This window comes from Lottia gigantea, assembly GCF_000327385.1.
Source record: "Lottia gigantea unplaced genomic scaffold LOTGIsca_6, whole genome shotgun sequence".
In the NCBI taxonomy this organism is placed as follows: domain Eukaryota; kingdom Metazoa; phylum Mollusca; class Gastropoda; family Lottiidae; genus Lottia; species Lottia gigantea.
The window spans coordinates 1644539-1665720 of record NW_008710049.1 but is presented as its reverse complement, the minus strand read 5'-3'; the positions used below and the strand labels follow the sequence as shown (position 1 = coordinate 1665720).

General features: G+C 30.8%; 1 protein-coding gene across 1 annotated transcript in view; it reads left to right on the top strand.

The window, feature by feature from the left end:
* LOTGIDRAFT_229291 (hypothetical protein) overlaps window positions 1-19236 on the top strand; it is a gene marked incomplete at its 5' end in the record, with an annotated part of 32394 nt that extends 13158 nt beyond the window's left edge. Inside the window, 35 exons of the mRNA XM_009063839.1 lie at window positions 203-277; window positions 532-692; window positions 972-1141; window positions 1388-1460; window positions 1894-2100; window positions 2422-3106; window positions 3414-3575; window positions 4427-5413; window positions 5699-5879; window positions 6120-6388; window positions 6657-6792; window positions 7063-7184; window positions 7425-7540; window positions 7869-7959; window positions 8179-8229; window positions 8448-8562; window positions 8839-8915; window positions 10009-10115; window positions 11199-11320; window positions 12088-12137; window positions 12518-12590; window positions 12792-12865; window positions 13095-13177; window positions 13409-13539; window positions 13775-13869; window positions 14109-14192; window positions 14492-14582; window positions 15007-15173; window positions 15506-15574; window positions 15746-15810; window positions 16216-16355; window positions 16673-16722; window positions 16858-16935; window positions 17249-17383; window positions 17737-19236. Coding sequence (XP_009062087.1) covers window positions 203-277; window positions 532-692; window positions 972-1141; window positions 1388-1460; window positions 1894-2100; window positions 2422-3106; window positions 3414-3575; window positions 4427-5413; window positions 5699-5879; window positions 6120-6388; window positions 6657-6792; window positions 7063-7184; window positions 7425-7540; window positions 7869-7959; window positions 8179-8229; window positions 8448-8562; window positions 8839-8915; window positions 10009-10115; window positions 11199-11320; window positions 12088-12137; window positions 12518-12590; window positions 12792-12865; window positions 13095-13177; window positions 13409-13539; window positions 13775-13869; window positions 14109-14192; window positions 14492-14582; window positions 15007-15173; window positions 15506-15574; window positions 15746-15810; window positions 16216-16355; window positions 16673-16722; window positions 16858-16935; window positions 17249-17383; window positions 17737-17829 — 5385 coding nt within the window. The 3' untranslated portion in view covers window positions 17830-19236. The remainder of the gene's footprint in view (window positions 1-202; window positions 278-531; window positions 693-971; window positions 1142-1387; window positions 1461-1893; window positions 2101-2421; window positions 3107-3413; window positions 3576-4426; window positions 5414-5698; window positions 5880-6119; window positions 6389-6656; window positions 6793-7062; window positions 7185-7424; window positions 7541-7868; window positions 7960-8178; window positions 8230-8447; window positions 8563-8838; window positions 8916-10008; window positions 10116-11198; window positions 11321-12087; window positions 12138-12517; window positions 12591-12791; window positions 12866-13094; window positions 13178-13408; window positions 13540-13774; window positions 13870-14108; window positions 14193-14491; window positions 14583-15006; window positions 15174-15505; window positions 15575-15745; window positions 15811-16215; window positions 16356-16672; window positions 16723-16857; window positions 16936-17248; window positions 17384-17736) is intronic.
* Window positions 19237-21182: the final 1946 nt, after the last annotated feature.

The window sequence follows — 21182 nt, the reverse complement described above, 5'->3', positions numbered from 1 at the left end:
AGCTATATTCAATTGATATGCTGACTTCATATATTCAATTGGTATGTTGACTTTGAATCAATCATTTCAGAAAACTTGATACTGCCTCAGGTTACTGATAAGACAGGTTATATTCCACAAGGTGATCAATTGGCATGCTATTGCCTATATAGTGAATTTTGAATTGGTCTTTGACAAGTATTCATGGATACTTATTTTTCAGATTTTAAGATTTATGAATGATACAAGTATGTCAGAGAAGAGGCAAAAAATTGTGGCAGACTATATTGTACAAATGGTAAGGACTAACAGTGACATTTTTCTTTTCTCTAACCCACATGAAGAATGGCCATATGTGCCTAGAACTGAGATTTGTAAATTCCAATTTATCAGAATATATAATATATCAAAGTGAATTTCACTTGGTTGGAAGTGTTTTCATTTGTGAAATAATTTTGTTTTTCCCACTTAAAATCCATTTGTAGGCCTAGTAATGTCATGGTCATACTGTTTGTTACTGTTTATAATGATAGTTGTATGTTTATAATTCAGGGTTTACAAAATGAAGGATTACGTGATGAACTATATTGTCAACTGGTTAATCAAACCTGGAAGAACCAGAAAATAGAGTCTGTAGAAAAAGGCTGGTTGTTATTAGCTATGTGTCTGAGTTGTTTCCCATCCAGTTCCACACTCTTCAAATATCTTCTGAAGTAAGTCTGCTTTTGCAGCGCTGTGAATTTTGATACATTGATATTAGTTATGGTCAAACATACGATCTGATATGCTAAATAGTCTGTCAGTTTGATTGTATTTATCATGTCATCACATAAATTTTGAGGAGTATATATGATATAAAAATTAAACGCGTACCTTCAAAACATGTGTCCCCCAAAGTCTGCATGCTTACAGTGTGTAAGTAACAGATCGGAAATCAAGATGGGAATCAGTTTGTTTTTGACAAATTTGAATGATAATGAATTGTGTTGTAGGTATGTATCTGATGTGGGAGTAAATGGATATAAAATAATCTGTCAACATAAAGCTCTACAGTGTGCCAATATTCTACCACAACTCAGTCGTATCTATCCACCATGTTATTTAGAATGGATGGCAGCCCAGAGGAAAGCCAATATGGCTCTGGAGGTCAAGTTTCCTGATGGTAAGTAATGGATACTACAATGGAGTATCAGCAGTCATGTTCAACTCCTATTGTGGTCCTCTTGACAGATTTTATGAAATTGACTGAATTTTTAGGATTTTAGCACTACAGCTATTTTTGGGGATACCTGATATTCGAATTTTCCCATTACAGCAGTTGTAGTTGCTAGAATAACTGATTTTATAAAACAGATATTTTTTAGGATAACTGTATTTGCCGGTAACATGAATTCTGTTTTGATTTCAGATGTGAATATGTATGGTCATGTTGAATCCTGGACGTCTGGTGAACTTTTTACTTCACATCTTCTTAAATTAAGGTAAACATGAAATAACTCAAGATCATACATTACTGGTAAAAAACATGGGTTCAAGATTTAAACTTCAAGGTTATCCTACTGGTTAAAATGTTCTAATGATGGCAAGGTATAGACCTTCAAACTATGGAAAATCCTAGATTCCAGGGCATGTGCTTTAGAAGTTTGTTTCTACTTTTATTCCTTATGTTCACAAATAGCTCAACTAGTCACTAAGATAACCAAATTTTACATCAAATGGTATAGGCTTTTGTGCGTAATGTCTTTAAATAAGGTTTATGTCTGTGAAATATTAAATACTAGTACATAATTAGTTACATGAATTATAAAACTAATTAAATCTTTGTGCCATGACTTTTATATTTCCCTTACTTGTATTCAACTCATGAAATATTTAACAACCATTTTGAAATGTTAATGTGTTATTCTATTTTAGAGGTCTACCAGATAACTGTCATGGCTGGACTGTAACACTACAACAAGATGTAGATTTCTATGAATTAATGGGATATGACTATGTATTGGATCTAATAAGTGAAATGGAGATAGCACCAGGTTTTCCAACCTGTAAAGCATATTTCTTAGTTTCTACTGATAGAGCTAGAGAAAGACCTTCACATAGAAGACATTTCCATTCTGATGTGTAAGTTTATTTGAATTTATTAGTTTAGATTGATGCATACAAGACAGTTATATTTGATTTTCTTCTTTAACAATAAACTTGAGCAGACATTATATGTGACACAGAGAAATGGTGATAAAACTGACAACTGGCAAGTTTAGTTCAGAGATGTTTAACAGTACAGCATTGAGCCTCTAAATCAGAGTGCATGTGTTATCTTCTGCAGACTTTTGGTATTGAATTCATTAGCTCAATTGAATTAGGAAACATCAGGTTTACTCCATTCCATTCTGATTCTGGATGTTTTCGTTCAGTTTTGATATTTATTTTATTTTATTTCAGACCTCACAATCCAGATCGTGAAAGATTAATGATAATAGTTGGTAGATTACCTGAAATGCTAAAACGTGACACATCCAAGATGGCTTCTGGTAGCATTAATGAAATCAAACAACAAAGATATGTAAAACACAAGACAGCCCAATCTTCGACAGTTGATGATGACCTGGCTTTCTCTATGACCAGTGTATTAAATCAACGTCCTACTGAAATCATGGGCAAAGAACTCTCAGAGACTAAATTAAATCAGCGTTACACCAAACGCAAACCACAAGGTTTGACTAATGGACATTCATCAGGATTTACAAATGGTGACATTTCCACCATAGTGGAGGATGATAAGGAAAAGGAACTGTCAGGTCATAAATTAAATGTTCGCTATTTTACCTCCAATGGTGAAGTGGGACATCCTCACATGAATGGAGATTTATCTGGAAATAGGATGAACGCTCGCTATGTGAAATCTGGTGTTCAAGGTAAAAAGAAATTTGGTGGTGGTATTCGTAAAGGTAATATGGATGCTACATCAGAGGCTTCATTTGTTACTAACAATACTGACTTTTCTCATTGGGTAGAGGATGTGTTTAACAATGCCCTCAATGACCATGATGATGTGATTGACAGCAGGTCGTTAGAACATCGTATAAAAGGAGGAGGAAAAGGAATACCTGGATTACAAACCCAACAGGTAGGTGTTTTAGACATTTTATACAATTTCTATTGAAGCAATATTTCAGACATCATTAATGGTAACCAATGAATATAATGTTTTTTGGTTTCCCTTTGGCCAAACTCTCGTGGAATTACATTTTCACAAATGTGGCTTCAAAATCAAGGAGGCAGATTGCTATGTATGTATTGTCAATTGGATTAGTTGGAATGATTATTTTATCATCCAAAAACTGTAATGATTTCCCTAAGCAGGAACATTTGGCAGAATCCCAGACTTTCTTCCTTGAAATTAAAATAGTGCCATGTCTTGATATATATTACAGAATACAACTATACCACTTCCACTGGGAGCGTTTGTACCAACCTCTTTACCTCCATCAACTCTTCCTGTAAATACTGATGCTATACAACAACTAGTAGCACAACAACAACTTCAACAACAGCAACAACAACAGGCAGCTGTTCAGGCTTATATGGTACAAATGGTATACTACCCCAGCTTTTAGATTTAGAAAATTTAGATCACAGAACACACATTTTACACATTGGTATTTTAGGCGGCACATTTTACACATGATTGACACATACATATATAAGAGAGCATATTTGACACATAAAGATATAAGGGAGCACATTTGACACATAGATAAATATGATTAGAAGCACATTTGACACATAGATATGCTAATGAGCATAATTAACACATAGATATGCTAAAAAGCATATTTGACACATGAATATATTAGAGTACACTTTTGACAAATTTATGTGTGAAGGAACACATTTGACAAAGGAGCACCTGTAATATGCGAATAAACATATTTGACACATGAATAGTAAATTAACCACTGTGGTTAAGAAACGCATGAATTAAGAGAGCACTTTTTACTCATGAATGACTTACAGTAGCACTTTTGACTTATTTTTCACCTTGGGAATATTTCAGGGCTTATGAATATCATAGATTCATAACAGGAGCATTTTAACATATAGATATTTTATTGAGCACCTTGGACACAGCTAGAGACAACATATTTGACAATAGAAACATCTTTTGAAAAATTTGATGCATTGATGTTGTGTTGTGTGAAATTTTATCCCTTGCACCTGTGTGTTGATCCTTTCCCATTATCTTGTAATATCCTAATACTTTGCTTTGACCTTTAACCTTTTTAAAAATGGGAAATTTGGTTGTTGTATATAACACATGATTGTAGAAGATTTAGCTGACATTTTTAACATCTAACAGTGTGTATATAAGAGATGGGAACTAATGGTTATGGATGTGATATTGTATCTCAGAAACAAAAATAACCTGTAGTTTGTTTTTTTTTAGGCTCAAGCTCAAAGACAGCAACAAGAACAACAAGCCTTGATGCAGGCAGCCTTACAACAACAGCAACAAACCAGTGGTGTAAATGTTCAACAGCAGACCACTACAACACATGCTCTGAGAACAGCTCTTCAACAACAAGAACTCCAGAATCAGCTTCTGAAGCAATCTATTGAACAAGAGGTTTTAAAGAAACAACTTCAACAAATACAAACTGGACAATCTAATATTCCTGCTAGCACAACACTAAGCCCTTCCAATAGCTTTAATAGTGGTATGAGTGTTCAAACAAACCAACTTCCTGGATCAGCAGCAGGGTTCTCCCAATCTTCAGTAACTTCAAGTGTTGGTCCACAAACTGCTCCTAAGAAAGTTTCATTTATCAAAAATAGTTTTGAATCTGCCAATAATGCACAAAGCTTGATGAATCAACCAAGCTATAAGTTCAGACAACAACAAACTTCTAGTAATGCCACAAACAACTCCGTGGCAACTGCTGCTGCAAGCTTCAATGGTGCCTCTAGCTCAAGTAGTTTTGAACAACATCAACAACAACCTGTTACTAAAGTAACAGTCCGAACTGAAGAGAGGACTCGTGTTCAATCCAATAATGTAGCTCATCCTCCCCCACCACCCCCTGTTGTTCCAATTTCCAATGTTACCACAACAGAAATGGTTCACAAACTTCACAATCAGGCAGCAGTACCCCCACCTCCACCTCCCCCTCCTCCACCAGAGCAATCCAACTTTGAACCAATGATTGATAAAGAGAGGGGAACATTCACCTTTAAAGACACAGATGGTCGGGCTAGAACAATTCGTATTGGACGTGTAGTATGGCCTCCACCAGTTGATCAAATTGAACATGCAATGCGAAATGTTGGAAAACTGGATATTGATGAACAGGTTGCTAAAGATTTAGAAAAAATGTCTGGAAAAGGTAAATGGAAAAGACCTGAAGAACCAAAATCTATCCTTAAAAAGGAAGAGGTAAGATACAGCCTACAATTGCTATATAAAAGAAGTTTTATTGCCAACAAATGCCCTAGAATCTCTGACCATGCATCAGTTTACAAGGGTAGTAAGGCAATGACTGGTTCACTTTAGTTCATTTAGTATTTAATGTTGCATTATGATAGTTAAGGAAAGAAATGAAATAAAACAGAATTCTAGAAGATGTTGGATCATTCAAATTGTCGAAATACTCAGATATTAGAATTCACAGAGAACACTGTATATTTTGTATACATATAAGAAATTAAATTCTGATTTCAGAAAGCACCAATGAAACGTGCTAAATCTTTGGTTGAAACAACACATATGGAAACTCTTCGATTATTGGAGGTAAAACTAGGAGGAGCACCTGCCAAAAAGACGACAACTACAGAAACAGCTAAGAAGACAACTTCAACAGCATCAACTGCTAGAGCTATAACAGCAGTTCCTCTTCCACCTGGTAAGATCATTTCATTAATTCTTCCATAATCCTCAATACACTTTGGACTTGTTTCCATTGGCAGGTCAGATGTAACAGACTATGCACTGTTGTTGATGCTGGTGTTACAATATTTCCCTTATTGAGCACCCTAGAGATTGCCCCTCTGCATAAGCCTCAAACTTATGCATGAAAAGTCTCAGGGTACTCCTGGTAGATTAAGTGATATAATTAAACAGTACTTATTATTTATCATTTCAGCTCTTCCACCACCATTACCTGACAGACCACCACCTCCAAAACCTTCCAACTTAGAGACAACTACTACTACAGAAACTATTAACAGAGTAACAGAGAATATAACAACTACAGAACCTATATATCAGACACATATTCCTGTTATAGAACCAGAACAACCCAAGATTGATTATATTGCTCTAGAACGTGTTCTAACAGAACTTTATACACAACAGAAAAACTTCTTCTTAACCTACAGTCCTGTTCCTTGGAAACTTCATGTTAGAAAAGAGGTAGACCTTCATCATTATTTTACTATATAGAGACAACAATTAAAAATGTTCAGATCTAATTGTTGTTAGCCTTGACATAGCCATAATAGGACTTAGTAGAAATATCACAGATATGCACACAGGAAACTGAAAAACGGATCAGTAGATCTGGTGAGAACAATTGTATTTATGCCCAACAGTTGTTTTAAATTAAGAAATCCCTGTAATAGTGGAATTCGGTTCGAATCTTGATATATTAACTGATTGATATATTAATATTAATTTGTAGGTATTTTTACCACAAGAGAAACTAGACAACCAGCTGGCTCTACATTTAATCTACTGTCAAGTGGTACAGGATGTGTTTAATAATGCTTGTATCAGAATAACTAAAGATGATAAGGTTAAAATGAGAAGTACATTGGGTAGGTATTGATACACTTGACTTACACTTTAATACTATCTTGCTCCATGATTTAATATGAGAGCAATTATTTTATTGAATAAAATTTTAATAAAATCTTGAAACTGGATTGGGCAATCCATTGCAATATAAACTTACAGCTGCTGATTTTGTTGATCTTGCATTTGGATTCAAAATCAGTAATATCTTCAGAAATAGAAGCTAAACTTATAAATGGAAATTTTGAATCTATGATATTTGAAATGTGAACTTTGTTTTATTTTTGTTATAGAAACGTATGGTATTTCCAGTCATAATGTATTAAGTAAAGAAGTGAGTCAACAGGCCAAAAAGATAATAGTTGATACAGCTAAAGAATGGCCAACTTATTTCTGTCGACTTTTCCCTGTTGCTGTAAGTAGAAAAGTTTCAACAAAAAAGACGCTTTTGTTTAATAATAAGTAAATAATAAATAAACAGCGTGATTTTTATGTTGAGATTCTAGAAGGAAAATTCTAGAAGTTGTGATCTTTGGTCAGATTATGACAGGGATATGTTCATTTGGTCTATTCAAGCTCTAGTAGATTAGGCAACTAGGTAGTATTCTAATATCAAAACATAACAACACTATGTAGATTATAAATATATTTTCAGTCGACTGGACATTATTCTAATATAAAATATCTAGGAGTAAGTCATACTGGTATTAGATTTGTTACTAGAGAAAGAAGTTTAATAGATGATAGTTTAATGGTTATTGAAGATATCAGGTATGTTTATATTTCTTTAGATCTTGAAAGCTTTTTTTGAGGTTTTAACCTAAATTTTACATGTGGTGCTGTATATCTGAATGAGGTAAAGCTGTGTGCAATGGGAGAAATTTTGCCATGACAGCAGCAGTAACTACCTTATTCCAGTCTGTTGCACACAATAGACACTTTTCAGTCCCTCTGACTTACATCAATGACAAGGGGAAAGCAGGTTGAAAAATATAACTGGTCTGTCCTTACATATCAACATATTATCATGAACTTTATCGATTAATAAGAAGATGTAAACATATAAAGATCAGAGAATTAAAAATTTCTTATATTATAGGTTTGAAGATGTGGTAGATTGTGTTATGCCTAGTGATATGACAATACAACTTAATCTTAAAGTCAAATCAGTACTCTTCTTTACACCAAGGGTAAATATTTTATTTCTAAATTGATTCATTACTTTCTTACACCTCAACCCAACCAGCTGAGGAGGGTCAATTAAAAGAAGTTTATTTTAGGTTGTTACTTATAATGCATAGGCTGTATTGCAAAGTATTGTCCAATGAGTTTGAAAATTTCAATTTAATGGCATAATGATATTTTATTGAATATACAATTAAATTTATTCATATTGATTATATTTTCAGGCCAAGCAACTGAAGAATATGATTGATAAATTCTGTAGTGAAAGTGAGAAGGTCAGTGTTAGCTGTGACTTTTTAAGACTTACTTTTCTGATTATCAGTCAGATGTAATACAAAAAAAGTGAATTACTATAACATGCATATTTGTTTGCTTAACTTTTGCATTTGTATAATAATTTTTCAGATTCTATTGATGATAAATTTACATTAATTCGTTTTTAAAACAACAGCATAACATATTATGTTATTAAGTATTATATACTATATTGCAGGGTAATAAATATGTAGTTGCATTACGTGACTACGTAACACGAGAATCAACATTATTAAGTTTCCGTAAAGGTGATATCATTAAACTCATGGATCCCGAAATGAATCTAGATCAAGGTAATGTAACACAGATTTAATTTTGATATAACAATGGGCAGTACTTAATAAAACAATAAATCCTAATAGAAATTACTCTTTTCCAGATCTGTGAAGTAAGTTCAATTCAGGAAAAAAACCTAGCTTAAATAAAGGATTAATTTATGTTGTTACTTTGTTCCAGCTTAATTGAAACCTAAGAGTTTGACTGAGACACATCTCATTTCGGAGGAGAGATGGGTGCTTGGTGCTCCAGTAATGAAATGAAGTGCACCAGTATTCTGTATTGTATTTCAGGATGGTTATATGGTTCACTACATGGTATAGTTGGTATATTCCCAGCTGAAAACGTCAAACATCTGATGAGACATGAGGTAGAAGTCCATGCATCACGGGTGAATAATGGTTTATTTGTTTATTTTATGTTAATTAGAATTTGTTTGTTAATTACCTTTTCAATCACTTCTGTTTAACCTCAATTAAGTTTAATTGCTTTTGTTGAGTTTTACCACTGTTTTGTCCTTTAACCTGTTGGCTTGTTTTTTTCATTGAATTTAACTTTTAAATCACTATATCAATGATAATTGTATATCCATAATTATATATAAAAGTGCTATTTTAACAATGTGTACTATAAAATAATGACAGATGATATGCTGGAGACTAACAGGACCTATATATTTGATTATATGTTTGGTTCAGTGCTAGAATTTTAGTTAATCCATGTTTAGTTTAACCAGCTGCTTATTGCTGCTTTTGCTTTACAGGCTGTGTTAGTACAGAGACAAATTAGCAGAGTGAGTTAAGCTGGATTTTGTTTATTTTGTCTTCAATATATATATAGTAATGTAGAATAGGCCTTTATAATTTATATATGCTTTGTTTCATCTTATCTTTCTTTACTTGAGCTCTCTCTACTTACAATATACAGTTTCTCATTATCAGGATAGGTGAATTGAGAATAAAAATTAGATTAACATATAAAGATTATTCATTTTGTCTCATGAGAAAAGAACTACCAACCATTAATGCTCATATAGGATATCACATTTATGCTAACTCCAATGGATTTTGCAGAAGTAAAACTTTTTTCATCACTTTTGTTCTCACTGTTTTTAGTCACGGCACATTCTTCATTACTATCAAACTATTACTATACTTCATAACTAGCAAACTTTAAAATCAATTTCATCTTGTAATGTGACATAATGTTCAAGAATAAATACTTATTTGATTTGATTCTAAATGGACAATGTCATATCATACTTATTATTTTTTATATCATATCAGCTATCCCGATCTCTTTTTGGGATTTAAAATCTAATGGCTAGGTCATGCAAAAGGGACTAAGAGGATTGACACTGAGTACATTAATCTAATATAAACTGAATAATATAAGTTAATATAAACTTTTATACTTTCAATTGTCTGAGGTAGATTATGAACTTGATGTCAATTTGTTTGTAGGAAACTGGTGATGATGGAAGTGAATCCAGTGTTGGTACTGTCATCCATGATGGAAAATATTCTATGATGGAATATGCAATGGTTAATTTCAGGGAAACTATAGACAAGTAAGATCGGTGAAATTTAAAGTCTTTTCATATTTGAGTAAAATTTTTGTCCTTCTTTAAAAACACCTTATTTACTGACTGCAATGGCTTGTATTCAAATGAATATAACAATTGATCAGTTGTAGCCCTCTTCATGATTTCAAATCAAAAATATATCAGAGAGGTCAAGAGTCAATTAGACTGGTAGCTCAGTCAATTCTAGGTCAAGAGTCAAGGCTAGTAATTCAGTCAATTCTAGGCGAAGAGTAAAGGCTAGTAATTCAGTCAATTCTAGGCGAAGAGTAAAGGCTAGTAATTCGGTCATTTTTAGGCGAAGAGTAAAGGCTAGTAATTCGGTCATTTCTAGGCGAAGAGTAAAGGCTAGTAATTCAGTCAATTCTAGGCGAAGAGTAAAGGCTAGTAATTCAGTCATTTCTAGGCAAAGTGTAAAGGCTATAATTCAGTCCTTTTGAGATATTAATGGCAAATGAATTTGACCATAATGGACACATATTTTATTTTTCATTCAATGGTTTATTTTATATATTCTATTCTTTTGAGCAGTAGACATGGCGGCAGACCTAATCAAGGTAAAGATATTAACCAATGAAATTGCAGAAGTGATGTCACATGATTAACCTAATGCTCTCACTAAATTTACCTTTATTTCAGCCAATGACTGCACAGCTCACCTAATCAATGTATTTAATCATAATGCACACAAATAAATGGCCAACATCAGTTTATTCCAACATTCAATCTTGGTAAAGAAAAAAATTGTTATATTTCTTTGGTTTGCTAAAATTAATATACTGGTAAAATTAGGTCAATTGTGGTAAATAATCACAAATTTACTAAGAAAATAAGCATTAGATAACTTTCCAAAATTCTACATTTTAAAATAACATCTCTAAGTCGAGATTTAGATGAAAATAGGACAACTTGGTCAGTTAGCTATACATGCATTGATACCCAAGACAGTTCTTGTTTCTGAATGTTAAATATCTTTCCATTTGAATGTGAATAATCTGATATCATGCCAATTTGAAATAACCTGCTAATTTAATTTAACCAATCACAAAGCTTATACTATATTATATCTAGGTATGAGATGTTACGTTCCAATGATGGATCTATCAGGGGTACTATTAAACTAATAGAGAGTCTGAAACTTCGTAATTTACAACATTTATCACGTCGACATCATCACAAGAGTAATAATAAAGGTGATGGTCTGCTTTCACTCTGTTTATATTACTTGTTCTGTTATCTGATCAGAAGATAGGTTCAGATATTTTTATTTTTTTTTATTTTTATTATTATATGGTTTTTCATATAATTTATGACTCATATTTTTGTTTGTTTGTTGGCTTTTTTTTTGTAATAAGAACACAATACTCATACAGCTCTTGAATAGAATAGAGTCATGAGTTGATGAATTTATGTTTTCATATTGTACAGTGGTGTTCATAAAGGAGTAACTTGTTCAGAAAAAGGTTGTGAACACTTACATTTGCTAGTCACTGAAATTGATGTAAATTGATGTATTTCCTTAAGTCAGAATTTTATTTAAAATGTTTTTTTTTTAGTTTGAAATATTGAATTAAAGGGGGGTATTTATCTTCTTGGGTTTAGAAGTTGAATTTGCAATGCTTATTTCTTAAAACCATAAAATGCACATTAACTGTTAATTTTGCACTCAACTTGCTTTATAATGCTTATAGTATTTTCATACATCATTCTTTGTGCTCTTAATATTTGAACATTGACAGTGTTGGATAAGCAAATCAATTTTCATTTGCTCTTGAACTTAAGCTGCAGTCTCTCCTTTAACAGGGGTTTATTTAAAATTGTAGTTTGCTATCAAATGACAGAATTTGCACAGATTGAGAAAGCTTGAGTAGGTTGAATTATTGAAATACTCCTTATTGCTCTGTTGTATATTGATGTAATGATAGCATTATTTATTTAAAATTTATATTTTAAACTATAGGAAGTGACTGGAGTTGGAGAGAACAAGCTGAACTTATCAAATGGACACGAGTAAGTTATAAAGATATAATAGAATTTGAAAAATATTGCTCAGAGGCCTTATCCTTGTATAAGATAAGATAAAATCCAGATTTTTAACAAATATTGATTAACTAATCATCGATTGACTGGAACACTGAAGTTAAGATTTTGTGAATAAGGCCTCTGAAAAATATATTTTAGATTTTGTTATCCTGTAAAATTTTACAATGGTATTGTATTTGTGTTTGAAACTGAAAATTTCCTATTGTGAACATTATGGTCTAATATTTGATGTATCTATGAATAATATAGCTTGCCATCGTCATTTTTAGCTTTGTCACTTGGAAATATTTGGTCTGTAAAACTTGAAAATTTCCCAGTTTTGAAAGTTAATCGATTTTCTTTTTCAGTCTCCTATACAAGCATCATTATTAAAACTACCTTCAGCAGAGTTAAATAAAATATCTCTAGAATGTTTTATTTGTAAGTATATTTTGATATTTTATTGTCAATGTTTAATTTGTCTGAGAGAAAAACAGTACCTCATTAGACTTTTAGTTCATACATTCTGATGTCCTTATGTCTTCAATATGAAATATAGCTTTAGGTAACTCAAAATCCTACGACTGTTTTGCTTAGCATTCTTGAGATGCTTGATGCTTGATGACATTGGCTATATTTCAGGTATAATGAGGTTTATGGGAGACTATCCGATGGGCAATATGACTGACTATGATTGTGTTATTAAAATATTGAAGGTAAGTTCTCAGTTTATGATATTCAAATATAAGTCAATTTTCTCTGTCATTTCTTTTGTACTTTTGCATCAATATTCAACACTTTATAACCATTTATAATTCTTGTGATATTCATTAAAAATCTTTAGAAACAAACTCATGTCATCTCTTAAATACTGCAATGCTAAGAAAATAATTTGATCTATGCTGTGCTATGCTGATTTTTCATGCCATTATCACTGTATTTCAGAGTTGTCATAAATACCCAGAGTTACGAGATGAAATATTCTGTCAACTATGTAAACAAACAACCAATAATAGAAGTATGAAACAGTAAGTATATTCAAATTTAGATTTTATCAGGAACAGAAAAACAGGGCCTCACTGTATTGTGATTGTTTTAATAATGAACCATTGATCATATTTTTAGAGGTACATATTAACTTATGAAAGTATAAGAAATGATGAAGTTAATACCTATTGAACCTAGATTAATCTTAAAAAACAACATACGACAGAATTGAAATTAGATGTCCGATATAATGATATATTATATTTTTTCAGGAAAAGTGCTATACGTGGATGGAGATTACTGGCTATAATTTGTGCCTTCTACGATTGTTCAGATAACCTTCGACCTTACTTATTTAAATATTTAGAGACAAACTCCTCCGATATCTCCAGACCTTATTGTGGTATGTTGCTAGTTAAATATTAAGATCTTAATTTCTACATATACTGTAGAGAATTACTGAAGTAATACTACTTGTTTTTCATGGGAAATCGTCTGCAATCAAATGACCCACAATTAAATGACCCACAATTAAATGACCAAAATATCTTTAGTCAATTTGGTCCATCAAACCTTTTACATCCTATAAACTTTTTATTGATCATCATTTTCAGTATGTTTTGTATTTTATATTGTAGTTGCTGCTACACTTTGTCTACAGAATCTAAGAAAAACATTCCGTCACGGTGGAAGGAAGAATGTTCCATTACGAGAAGAAGTTCAAGCTTTAGGGGTAAGGCTATTGTAAACTACCATATAAAGAACCTGGTTGGGATCATTGCAATGCAACAACATGTACAGAGGATTGCAGTCTGGCTTTGATAATTGCACCAATGTTATTTGGACATCAGAAATGATAGAGTAAAACAACATCATGATTTAAGCACTGATTGAATCATTTTAATCATTGAAAATTTGATTTTAGATATAGTGTTATGGTAAAATGACTGTTGTATTATATATATATTGTAGGATGGTAGAAATTGTAAACGTTTCCCGTTTGTATATAGTGGATCCAGTCAATCTGGTGGTATGATACAGGTTAAATCTTGTACAGTAAGCACTATTACTTATTTTATCAACTGAATTCTATGATCATCTAGATAGTCCACTAGCTGATGTGTTTTATGTGGTAAATCTATGACATATTTTTAGTACGTAGAATTTCTTTTCGAATTGAGGTGGTATATTTGAATGGACTGTTTATTTATTTGAGCAGCAGCAGACCTCTATTTTCTGCAGTCACCTTTTGTTACAAAAGGTTTGCATTCCTTACTGATTAAAAAAGTTGATAGATACCTAAATAATAAAAAGTAGTTATTAATCTGTTATGAATGAATTGATTAAAATTTCAGGTAGTACAAGATGCTATTGAAGATATTTGTAGAAATTTGAATATTTCTGATCCTGTAGAATTTGAAGAGTACACATTATTTTTACGATCAAGTAAGTTATTGTAATTCACATTGTTTTGAAGTATTTAGAAAGGCTTCTTATTTGTCTCAGAGATTTACATTTCTGCTGATATAGTCGTCATAGAAACTTAAACTTGCATGCTTTTGTTGTTGAAAAACTTTTAGACACAATTTATATTTAACAGAAATATATGTTTTAAAATACACATGTCATCATCAGATGTAATGACAAGAGAATGAAACATAACAAAATATATACCAACAAGTGTCTAACTTGTTTTGTAATTTCTATTTATTCTTCCCCAAAATTATGTAGACTGTTCATGTTTATATTTTGATTTGGAGCCAGATGTGCAAAAATATATTCACTGTACTAGGTAATTGACTGAAACTAAGTCTTGGACTCATTAACTAAATTAACCAGTCTTAACTCTTCATTCTCTGTGTTTTTCCAGGAGATGGTGGTTTTAAGAAGTTACGTCGAGATGAGTATGTATTAGATATTACAGCAGAATGTGTTAGAAATCAGATCATGTATGATTTAATCTTCCAAAGAACAGTCTGGTATTTCCCTATACACCATTCAGATAATGAGGTCTATATTGATATGATATTTCAACAGGTGAGTATATTGAATTGATACTTAAACCAATCTGTTATAGTGTTTGAAATATCATAACTTAAAGCTTTTAATGTTTATATTCTTCACAGTACATATACATCCTTATTAAGCATAAATGGGGGAATCTTAATATTTTACGAATTTGAAGCATCAGCAACAAAAATCATGCAAAATTTTAGGCCAATTTATTTAAAACTAGTAATAAAATCTAGTGTAAAACAAAATTATTAAAAAATCAGATTATGTGAATGTTATGTGCATTTTGCCCCATGATTTATGAAATAAGTGGTTACTATTTTGGACTGAATTATGTGTAATTATTTTCATTTCAGTGTATATTAGACTATTTGGATGGGTTATTAGTTGAAATGCCAAAAGGTATACTGGCCAGAGAGACATTTGTAAGTATACATATGTTATATCCAAACTTACATTACTGCATTATAATTCTTGTGAAGTTACATCAATGATTGTCAAAATAATCTAAAATTCCATGTCCTTTTTCAAAGAGATCGATTTTGTACTTCAATATTATACCCAAATTAACTGTATTTTTCTAACTGTTTTTACAGGAAGATCTGGTAACTATGGGAGCACTGTTATATAAGAGTAAAGATCACAGTTCAGTACCAAGCCGGTAAGTTGACAAATCCATAATTCTTGCCCTATGTTTCTTTCAAGCTCCTGTAGTCTCAACTACATGATCTACATTGAACCCAAATACCTACATGATCCTTTCTCTTGGAGAACCATAGCTTGTCATAATCAATAGCCCATGTTAAACTGAGCTTTTCAACAATATTATCTCTCATTTCATTTTCATTTTATATATGATCTTGATGAACCAAACTCTTCATTAACCCAAGAACCCAAGCTCTTTTTATTCAGAATTTGACCCAATATGAACCAAGTTCCTTTCTACATAATCTCTGCCTTCTGGTGAATCTAATGCTTCCCCATGTGAACCAAATCTTTTTTTTCTACTGTTTATACTTAAATTTACACATTTTACAGAAATAATGAATGTCTTCATGTATTTCAGACGAGATTTAGAGATTCTGCTACCAAACACTGTATTAAATATGCCTGATGTTAAACCACAGAATTGGTTGAACATGATTCATTCACGAATTAAAGAAATACCATCTCGACCTCCAATAGCCTATAGAGCTCAGTTTATTGGTAAATATTTTTTATTTCATCAGTTATGTGAATATTCTGTTTTGGAAATATCAATCAAATATGATAAATAATACAACATTTTCATCTTAATTAATAATGATCTTAAAATTTTGCTAAACAAAATGTAAATCACATAATGCATCACCACCAGGTCATGGCTGTATTCATCAAATAGTCCCAGGAGATGAGGGACACATCACAGATATTTAAGACAGAAGACATTGCCTTCTGACATTCACATCACAATAAGAACAATATTTGTGACATTACTGTTAATTTCTCTGTTTTCTATTATAAATACAAATTTTTATTTTCAGAATTACTATCTAAATGGAATCTGTTTGGATCAGTATTCTTCCATATTAAGGTAAATATTTGATACTTATTTCAATTGCACAATTATCACATTGATATTATATCATATTGACTAGTCAGTTGACAAAAATATTATATATGAATGTTGGCTTCACAGGTCTCTATATATATATATATCTACTTTCAGAGTATTCCAAACACTGCTGGAGAATGTATACTAGCTGTCAATAGAAATGGTGTTTGTTTCTTAAAACATGAAACTAGGGTAAGATATTGTTTTTATTTTATGAAAATAGATTTCAAAGTATCACATTTGTTGATTTTTCTGCAGGAGAACTATGAAGCTTAATTGATCATATTAACTCGTTCAACACTAACTGCTCCAAGTCACAAAGTGTTTATGTTGTAAGCCATTGGTTTATATATTACTTGGAGTTCAGGGTATATGTCATTTTGTTTATTTAAGGGTTAAAAACTCTCCTTTGAGACCTGTAATTTTGAGTTGAGAATTGCATCACACAATATTTTTGCTATTTAGTACGATTTTTATAAAACTCAATTCTGATTTGTCATTGTAGGAAGTGATAGTGTATCATCCATTTGAAGAAACATTGTCGACACGAAGCTATCGAAGTGATAATGGAGTGAATTATTTAGATATGAAATTAGGTAATTTAATGGTACAGAAGATAATGAGGGTAGAAACAGATCAGGTAAGAAATCTATATTTCTCTTTAGAAGTTATTCAACTGTTTTCCCTGGAAATAAAAGGATATTCTACTGTTTTGTTATTAGTATCTATATGTTTGGTCTCATTCAGAGTCCTCTGTCAAGTGTAGATGATTAAGCCCTGGTTTCTGGGGTCAATTATACCTTGGTCTTAAAAACATGAATTGTTTAGCTAAGCTTATCAGTATTAGTATTCACAGCTTACCATCAAAATTTGAACCTTCTTCTTGTTCGTAAGTTACATTGACGCCTCACTTTTTTTCAAGACTCTCCCTTTTAAAGAACGGATGATATATTACCTACATGTTCCAAAACTTATTATTTTGTTTATTTTCAGGGTCCTGATATCTCCAATTTGATTGGTCAATATCTACAGGTTATAAATAGACATAGAAAGCGTCCTGATAGACCCAGTCCATCTGCCTTATAATCCAACCGAAATATTTTATCATTTCTATCAGACACCACGCTCACTCCGAATCTTTCAAATTGTAAATAATTTATAAATATGTACATTTAATATCATCTAATGTTAACCTTTAAATCAAAATGGACTAATGTTCAGTTGAAAATAATATTTAACAATGGTGTAATTCAATCTAAAAATAATTTAGATCTACCGACGAGGAGTAAGCTAAGAGGAAAAATACTAACTTCATGTGATAGAATTCTTTAATTAACTCATAGTGCCCTAGTACATTATGTAATTCAACAGATATAAAAATGATGTTCTGTTGCTTGAGATTTCCTTTCCTTGTAAACTAAACCAAATATACCCCTAGCTTCCAATCATAGATACTTTTACCTTGTTGTTCAGTATACATGTTAATAAATACTGAATAACAAGTAGAAAGTTTCTAAATTATTACAGATGTATCCTATGTTATCTATTAAATGTTTTCATTTTTTTGTTACAAATAACTTACTGCTGAATACATGCTTGATCACTTTTATTCCTGAATATATGTAATGATGAATTTCATTGTAATTTATCAGTAGGTAACAAACTTAATATTCTTTAATATCCCAAAAACTTTATTGCTGCAATGTTAAAAAATTTATGTAACATTATTTGAATGTAAATTTCTGCTGAAATATTTCTAAATGATGAGGCATTAATTGTGCAATTCCAGCATCAATTTGATAACTTATAGAAAAGAAAACAAAAATCAAAAGTGCTTATGAATAAATAACAGACTTACCTAATTAGAATAAATCATTTGTATATAAAATATTGATAATATAAATATTATAAATATAAATAATGCTGTTATTGATATAAATTTATACTTTCTTTATATTTAATACTATGCATTTTTTCAGGATGGTTTTCATTGTATCTATGTGTTTAACTTTGAAAACATTAATCATTTGTCTCTTAATCTCTTAATGATCTAGCCACCATTTTTCATAAATGTCTTATGATTTAATTTTTTATTGTAAGATTTTTGACAAATGCAGAAGTGCAACAAATGGAACCAAAAACAGGCTACACAACTCTACAAAACTTGCCCTCGATGAAAACCACCTTGACTAACATTGTTGATATAATATATAGTTATAACATATCTTATAAATACATTCCTTATTAGCAATATTTATACTAGTGCTTTATTTATACTTACTACTTACTTTTTTATTACTAATGATTCAATCACAAAATCGAAACATTTCTGTTCAGGTGTTAGAATCTACAATCAGTGTTAGTGAGTATCACATCTGATTAGAATTCTCTATCTGAAGTTTAAGTTTGAAATTATTTATTATGAAATATATCAAAAAATGTTATTGCTGTCAGGCTTTCTGTATTATAAGACAAGAAGACATTTTGATGTATGGAAATAAAGAATTGTATTCAGTATTTTATTCAGTATAAGTTTACACATCCGGTCTTACCCAGGTGACATCCAATGTAACATTTCTAATGAACTAAGAATTAGTATCAGATGTTATTGGGTATCACAGGATGAACTAATTCCTGCTCAATATTGAAATAATGCATAATACTATAAGTTATAATCAGTATAATTCAAGTATTAATCAGAAATGTTATAGCGTGTTCTCTCTAAGGTAACAATAGTGTTCAGTTAGAAATAGGAATATCTTAAAGTGAACTTGAAAAGGTCAGGTCAAATTCTAAAGTGTGGCTTGCAATGCTATATGTCCTATCAAGTAACATATCATTTGAAATAGATATTTTGATATTGTTTTTTGGTCCATTTCAACTTACATACATTCCATATTTCTTATATTTTTATTTTTGTTTAGTTTATTCTGTAACATTCCAAGATTTGAAAATAACTTAGCTGTAATAAAGTTTGGTTTGATTTAAACTGTATGTGGAATTCCAATATTTAATTTAATATTAAAGTTTATTTAAGTTTATTATGTTAATATTTATAAATATGGATATAACTTCTTTATCACATTTTTAATAACTTTTTACTCTCAATTCATATTATAAAACTTCCAAGTAAATGTCAGCCTTATCTCATAACTATCTTCTAGGCAAAATGTTCCATGCTGGCAGCACAGAATTGATTCTAAATTTTCACTCAATTACATTATTTCAATGGACGGAAGCCAGCCCAGTTGTTGATCATCTCTGAAATTTAAATGTTATCAAGCTAGAAGGTGTATGTAATATTAAACAGTTTTTTAGGTTATTTCAGAAAGTTTAAAGTTATTAAGGATATAGTAAAGATATATTAGTGTTATGTTGATAAAGATATATTTAACTGTTTTAATATGTGCAATTATATATCATATATTCTGATTAATCTCATTATTTTTATACCAAAATTCACCGAATTAAACTTTATATAAAAATGTCTATCAGGGTTTTATTTTTTGAGGTCTTAATTACTGGTTGTGCAAGAACTCTATACTATACTAGAACTTGACCAGTATACAGATTTAAGGTTGATCTGATCTCTCATATAGCACAACACATTACACATTAGCCAGTTCATATTTTATTCCATCTGATATCAGCTCCTCATAATTAAAGTGACAGTTACATATCTTAAATGCAAATAATTTCACTTCTTTTTCAATTTATTATTAGATTTATTGGAATACCTTACCTTTCAAATTATATTACAAACCAAGAAACAAAGTATTGGACATTTGCAATTCAAGCAAAGTTTTTCAATACAAAATTCAGATAATGAAAAATGAGTTATTTACAAAATAAACATACACAACACAACACCTTCCCATTAACAAACAAATCAATTAACTTAAATTTATTTATTAAACAAATAATGCTTTAAATCTTAAAGTTAATAAAATTAAACATATAAATTGCAACAGAAATGACTAAAATATAGAATACTGTCAATTTTGTGCATAACAAACTGTACCTTAACAATACATAATATTTATATTGACAGATTAACAAATATGTTAAATATGATATAACATGTGAATAATAACTATATGAAAGTATGTAAGATTAAAACTAAAGTCAATGGTCTTGCATAGAAAAATAACGATTCATTAAGGGTATTCAATATTTGAATAATATTTCTGTGCTACAGGAATGTACAGAGAACTTTTTAAACAGGTTAGCTATAACTTTCAAAACACACCATCAATTAAAGTGACCCAATAGTGTTATCAACAGCATAAGTAATTTTGTGGTACTCAGGTCCTAATAACCAACTAACTATGATTTAATTGATCTCTTTTGATTTTTAAATGTTTTCATTGCCATTCTTAGATTGTCAGTGACACTGTTGTTTCAAACTTCCAATTGGTTTTAGTTTTGTTATATTATAA